Consider the following 7135-nt stretch of genomic DNA (forward strand, 5'->3'; position numbering starts at 1 on the left):
TAATCAGTTATATTGTTATCTAGCACCATCCCAAGGTCAAAATTTTAATTTGTCCAACATTTTGTTTTATGTCAAAACCCCTGAAGAACTAATGGCATTCCCATGAGACTCAGCTATTCTTTGTGTTATGTTGGCTATGTTATGAGGCTAACACCTTAAAAGGCTCATGCTAAACAGTCCATGCAACCCCTCCTATCTGTAGCCTGTAGCCTATGTGTGATTTGCCCTGCAGCTAGAAGTGAATTCTGTGGGTTTTCTAAAATCCAGTCTTCCATTTTCAGTTTTATTTCTTTATTTGACATTTTGAATTCATTTAAACAAGGACATTTTCTGTGCTGTTTTTAGACAGACATACCGGCTTTAATTTCCCCTTTAATTGCAGTACAACTGCAATTAAAACACTGGTTTAAAGGAATAAGGATTTGCGTTTTAGCAATTTTAACAGTTCCTACTGCATGTAATGTTAATCCATCAGACAAACAGGAAAAAGACTTTTGTCCACTGTTGCCTGCATCACTCATAAAGAAAAATCAATAATGTAATATTGTGTAATATTGACAGTTTTTAAAGAGGCTTCAGTTTGGCTCTCAGTGGGAGTGTGTCCTCTAAACAAGCTGCTGTGCAGATTATGTCTATCAAAACAAAGATGGCGGTGTGGACACACAGGAATGTTTCAGCTTTCCACAGCTTTCCTTGTGTAATGTCATTTAGCATTTTGTCCAAGTCAATCTAAGTTCAGGATGATATGACAGGTGGAAAAGCAGTATAATCTCCTTACAACAGTGTTGGCTCACTACACCAAGGTGTCATTCAGCTCACAAGTCTTTTGTAGCTGAAGCTCAGTGGCATTTGTTTTTCAGAGAAGCTAATAATAAGCTAATTTAGCTCTCTCACATCAGCGAAACCATTTTCCCCCAACAGCACGTCTCGTGACAGAGGGAATCAATAGTGGTTCAATGAGCTGAAATGAGACGTATTGAGTTAGCAGGGCTGGAATGGAGACCAGCAGAAGACAGTGTGTGTACTGATGGAGGCAGCCTGTGGGACAGAGTTTACAGGAATGGTGAAAATGATCAAGGGTGAAAGGGATCTTCTGAAAGCAAAATGTTTACTGTGTTTTCCTCAAAATGTCCCCTTGTATTAAACTGAGGTTGCCTCAGTCATGAGTTACATGATGAGGAATGTGAGGCAAAAAACAGCATCCACAGTGGTTTAACTTGCCAAACCAGTAACCAGAGTGAGGTAAACAATCAAATGATATTTTTAAAACTAGACACGAGACACACATTAGAGGATGTTACTATTATGATCAGAACGTCGTGTTCTGGGTGCTCCTTCAGTGTGTCGTGGCAAGGACAAACATTCTTATCCCATCCCCTCCCCACAGGAGTGCCCCAAGGATTATTACTAGGACCCCTCCTCTTTGCAATACACCACCTCTTTGGGTCCAATTATGCACTCGCATGATGTCTCATATCAATGCTATGCAGACAACACCCGACTCTACCTGACGTATTCACAAGACAACCCCACTGTCTATGAGCGGATCTTGGCCTGTTTTTCAGACATATCCACATGGATGAAGGAACGCCTTCAACAAAACCTCTCTAAGACTGAACTCCTGGTAATCCTTGCCAATCAGTCTCTTCATCATGATATCAATACTAAATTCGCCTCTTCATCTCTCACACCAACTAAGGTCACAAAAAACCTGAGTGACATGTTTGATGACCAGCTCTCCTTCTCTGACCATGTTGAATCCATTTCCTGGTCGTGCTGCTTTGCTCTATACGACATCAGAAAAATCAGGCTCAAAATCAGTTCTTGGTCCAGGCCATGGTTATCTATCTATAACTGCAATGTCCTTCTGACAGGCCTCCCTTTGTGAAACCCTTGCAGATGGTTCAGAATGCGGCAGCCCATCTGGTCCTTTACTCATCAATCTACACTGTCTACCCATGGCCACCCGAATCTGATTCAGTCACTAATGCTGCCTTCAGAGAGACTTCTGGGTCAGCTCCATCTAATTGAGCTCAATCATTCAGCCTTGTGCTCCTTCTCAGCCACCTGTGTTCCTCCAAGGAATGTGGTCTGGTATCACCATCCCTGCACACAAGATAGTCTCAGTCCAGACTGTTCTGGTCTGTTGTTCCTCGATGGTGGAACAAGCTACCAAAGTCTATCAGAGCAGAAACGTCCCTCCCTATCTTCAAGAATCTGTTGAAGACTCATCTCTTCAGAGATTACCTCCTCTCCTAACACCTCTAATACCATTACATGTCTACCTCTCTCACTACACTTCTTTACCTGATCTCCTTCACTTATTAAATAGATGTAGAATTTACTTACACCAAGGTCTGCTACTGCACTGACGCTTTACTGATGTTCCTCACTTGTAAGTCTCTTAAAAGTGTCTGATAAATGAGTAAATGTAAATGTAAATGTAAATGTAACTTCATGGTGCTTCCCAGTTGGTTTAAATCAATAGACTGAATTTGAGTATCTGGTGAGGGGATATGAATAAATAAAATCCTCACCTCCCATAAAGATGAAAGAGACTGCTTCTAAAAAACACCTGACTAGTTTAAATGTTAGTTTTAATGGAAAATACGAGGGTTTTCATTAACTGGTTCATTAAGTGGTATGTAATGTTGATCAGTAACATTCAAGTGAGAGTGTTGGGGTTTGCTGCTTTCTGTTTTATGTCACTGTAAAGTGAATATCTTTGGTTTTTAGTTCCGCTGGTCAAACAAAACAAACAGTTTAAAGACCCCACTTCAAGCTCTTAGAGATTGAGATGGACAATTTTCCCAATTTTCCATTTTTTTATTGCTTGCATAATCAAGAAATAATCCACAGATTAATCAAAGTTAAAAATAATCATTACTGCAGCACTAAACAAGCCAACTTCTCAGACTGAAACTATTTAATTTGGCGGCAAAACTGAAAGAAAGTACACCTGAAAAATTGGTATTAACCATGTTCCCAGATCTTAGCTGTTAACTTAAGCGCAAAGTTATTATTAGTGATAGAAATAAAGGCCAAAACTATACAAATAAGACCCGGGTTATAATAAACCAGAATTACAAGATATCAATAACTATACCCCCAGCTGTTCCAGCTGAGCTCCAGCTCCCAACAGTGCAGCAGTAGCTACTCTGGTTGGTATTTACTCCCACAGACCGCTGCTGTCAATAGCATATCCATCATTTAAAAACTGTTGACAGATCATGTGTATGAACTGGTACTGCTGCTTGCTTCCTCATAGCCACACACACACACACACACACACACACACACACACACACACACACACACACACACACACACACATACACACACACACACACACACACACACACACACACACACACACACACACACACACTCACACACACACACACACACACACAACACACACACACACACACACACAGTGACCTTCAGGATGTAACTGCACAGTCAGCTTCAGAGTCAAACTCCAGTCTGTATTACAGCTAACAAACTAGTGAATTAGTGTTGACATACATGACTCTACATGTTGGGAAATGCTGCTTTCTGTTGATTGATCGATCAGAAAAATGAGTTCATCATAAGTCATGCATTAGCTGTCTCATTAGCTGAGATTGATTATCAGACTCAGTGGAGGTAAATCACCCCCTGAGGCCAGAGGTGGAACAGAACACTATGCAGAATTACATGAACACCACAATCAGATATTGTTCTAATTAGGCTAAATATATGTGAATGATCTCATGGTGTGGGTTTGGTTATGAACACAGCCTAACACAGCAGAGGCAACATTCTAAAGTGTCTCTACTGCCAGAGTGCTCTGGCAAATACTGCTCTGACTCATAAACTATAGCTCACAGCTTCAAATACTCTCACACACAATTAAGAGCTGATTGCATGCCCTAATGGTTCCTGCTATTCTGATATCATACGCATAGCAACATCAACAGTATGTGTTGTGATTTCATGTTCCTCTGGTGACATGGCTTGTACTTAATGTTACATTAATCAATATTTTTATATAAACAATTGATGAAATTACTATGTGTAATGTAAAACATTTCCACAGAGAACTGTCTCCAATTCTGCAGTTTCCTCTCTATAAAGCTATTTAGCCCCTTTTAGCTCAAATGTTTTGGTGCTGTGGCTCCAAGCAGGCAGCTGTTCTGCGAAAAGACTACACTACCTGGAAGCTACACTACCAAGGTCAGTAGCAAACAGCAGATATACAGATAGTAGTTAGAAACTAGCTGGTGAAGACAGTGGAGCAGCCAAAGACTTACAATTACTGGATGTCCAGAAAAATGACTCCAAATGAATGGCAAGTCATAGCTAACCTGTTCACCATAACAACTTTATATGGTGATTTGTTAGTGTTGTGTATGGAGATTATTTTGCTGTCCCAAAATGGCCAGAAAAATAAATTAGAAAGTTGCGAAAGTTGACTGCATGGCTAGTTGAACCAAAAATGGAGGCTGAGGGCAAAAATGAGCTACAGGCTGTACTATGCCCAGACTACACATGCCACTAAATTTTGCCGACAGCCCCAAAAACCAGCTAGTAGCCTATATTCTGTGCTGAAATACAACCTGGCTCCAGATTTGCCGTGTGTCAGTTAGTTTGTGCAATGTGACGAAATATGCACCATGCAACATCCACTTATTTAATATATGTCAATTCTTCAAGTCTGGTCGGTGTCTGATATTAACTTTCAGGCACCTGTCAAAGTTGTTGGAAGTTGTGGAAGCCAAGATAATGAATGAAGTTTTCATTCATTGGTATCGCACAATCAATGACATCAGTTACAATGACTGTCATCTTATTGAACTTAGTGGGATAACCTGCATGGTATTCTTATCTAAGTAGCCTATCCTACTCATTTTCAAGGGACACCTGAATATTATAAGCTATTTTGTACCAGGTATTTATGTAGGGGAGACCAGGGATGGTTGTAACATGGGTCAGTTGTAACACTTACAATTTCTCCAATCAGGTACAAGTTACAAATCACCTGATTTACTCATGTTATACATGTTCAATTTAGTCCTTATTCCAAATATGAGGAATTAGCAGCCTGTGAGGTAAGAAAGTTTATTTTTTTACTTCATTTGTTTTTGTAATAGCAGCTGCCTGATTTGTAGTTCAACTCTTCAAACTTATGTCATGTTTATTTTGAGTCTAGATATTTTTCATGCTAGTTGTCAGTGCTAATGTTAAGCTAGTTCATGGCTACAAGAGTCTGGGTTAGTTGTAACAACAATACACATAGGCGGACACACACACACANAGGTGCCTGATTTGTAGTTCAACTCTTCAAACTTATGTCATGTTTATTTTGAGTCTCTAGATATTTTTCATGCTAGTTGTCAGTGCTAATGTTTTAGCTGTAAACTGCAAATTAAGCTGGTTCATGACTACAAGAGTCTGGGTTAGTTGTAACAACAATACACATAGGCGGACACACACACACACACACACACCAATTATGTTAAAAAAAGACCTTTAAGTGTTGAATAAAAGTTTTCAATGTCAAGTTTTTGTCATAATCGTTGTCATGATGTTACATTTCACCCCAGTGTTACAGCTAACTTGGACTATGAGGTGAATTGTAGCATTTCACTCCTTGTGTGTGAGACTTAACCACATACATGCTCTGTTTGTGTTGCAGAGATAACACCTATACCATTTAATAGTTTGTATTAAGCTTTGGTACTGGCTCAAAAGATACAGACAGTCTGCCCTGCTCTCCCCTACTTAAAAAACATTAAAAAAAAAATAGGCCTACTAAAGAACACAATTACATCACAGCAGAGCAAAAACAAATATTAAACATAAAGATAAGCATTATAAAACTTTTCCTGAAGAGAATGGACTTCCAGAGAATTAGTATAAGTTAATTATATCATATATTCTACTTTTAAAACGTTATAGACTATACTGGCTCTACGTGTCTCACTATTATGAGCTGGGCCTCTCTGTTCTTAGCTGTACAGGTGTAGGCTAAATACAGGTAGCCAGTGGGTTGAATTACAGCGCACAGAGCCGTGTGGTAAACAATATGAATCCATATACATGTAGGCTATATAAACACATTATCTTCACTTATTAGTGAGGTGATAGTGGTGCAAATGTAACAGAAGACTATATAGTAACAAATCGTTCATCCACGCCATCAGTAACGACATCAGGCCTTATTACTTCTTATGAGTCATAACAATGCTTTACTTTTTCGAGTAACGAGCCATACCCCTGCTGAGCCCACCTCCTGCAGCTGCTCCAGCTCCAGCCTCAGCGCCTCCTGCTCGGCCTCCAGGTCGGCGTACTGCTGCTTCAGGCTCTGGTTCTCCTCCAGAACCACCAGCCCGCACTCCGCCGCCCGAATCTTCTCGCGGTTGGCCTCCGCCAGCTCCCGGGTCAGGCGCTCCACCTCGCCCCGGTACTGCTCCACCGTGTCCCCGCATCCTGCTCCACCGGCAGCCATCGCCCCACTCCCTCCCTCTGCCCTCTGAGGCAGAGAGCCCCGCAGGAGGGAGAAACAACCGAGGAAGGCAACAAACCCCCACCGCCGCCGCCCCTCTGAGGAATCACACCGCTGTTTCAAAGCTCATGTAAAAAGGAACAATAAAGATCCGTAATTATCCACAAAGCGCTGTCATCGTCATCAGAGAGAGTAACCTCCTGCCATGTGATGCTCTGAATGATGCAGCTTCTCATCATCCGCTGCCCGCATCCTTCTCCCCTCCCTCTGCTCTGTTTTTCTGCTTATTCACCGGCATCAGGACGCCATCTCTGCCTGCAGCCGTGAAGCAAGGCACACTCCCCGCTCTCTGTCATCCTGCTGCAGCCTCACACTGTCTGGATCCTCAGAGAGTGGTAATACAGCTCTGCTCTGCCCCGCGTAATCAGACGCAGAGTATCAGGAGCTGGATGCGCCCTCTGGAGATCAGCTATAGACAAGTTTCTCCTCACTTATACGCACTATTTTCTTTTAAAGTTACTGGTCCCACCAACATCTGTCATTTTACATGTTTCAGAGTTTGAATTGATATATAATAGATTTGAAATGGCTTCTAATAGTCTGTGATTTAGAAGCATCTGAGCAGAAGGTGATATATTTAACCTA

At 41.3% G+C, this 7135-nt stretch overlaps 1 protein-coding gene across 1 annotated transcript in view; it reads right to left on the reverse strand.

The window, feature by feature from the left end:
• Nucleotides 1-6493, reverse strand: part of LOC111224624 (protein bicaudal D homolog 1-like) — a 49441-nt gene extending 42948 nt beyond the window's left edge. The window contains exon 1 of the mRNA XM_022749174.1: nucleotides 6275-6493. Coding sequence (XP_022604895.1) covers nucleotides 6275-6493 — 219 coding nt within the window. The remainder of the gene's footprint in view (nucleotides 1-6274) is intronic.
• Between the last annotated feature and the right edge of the window lie 642 nt (nucleotides 6494-7135).

Source organism: Seriola dumerili, unplaced genomic scaffold (genome assembly GCF_002260705.1).
Source record: "Seriola dumerili isolate Sdu_G_001 unplaced genomic scaffold, Sdu_1.0 BDQW01000138.1, whole genome shotgun sequence".
NCBI lineage: Eukaryota > Metazoa > Chordata > Actinopteri > Carangiformes > Carangidae > Seriola > Seriola dumerili.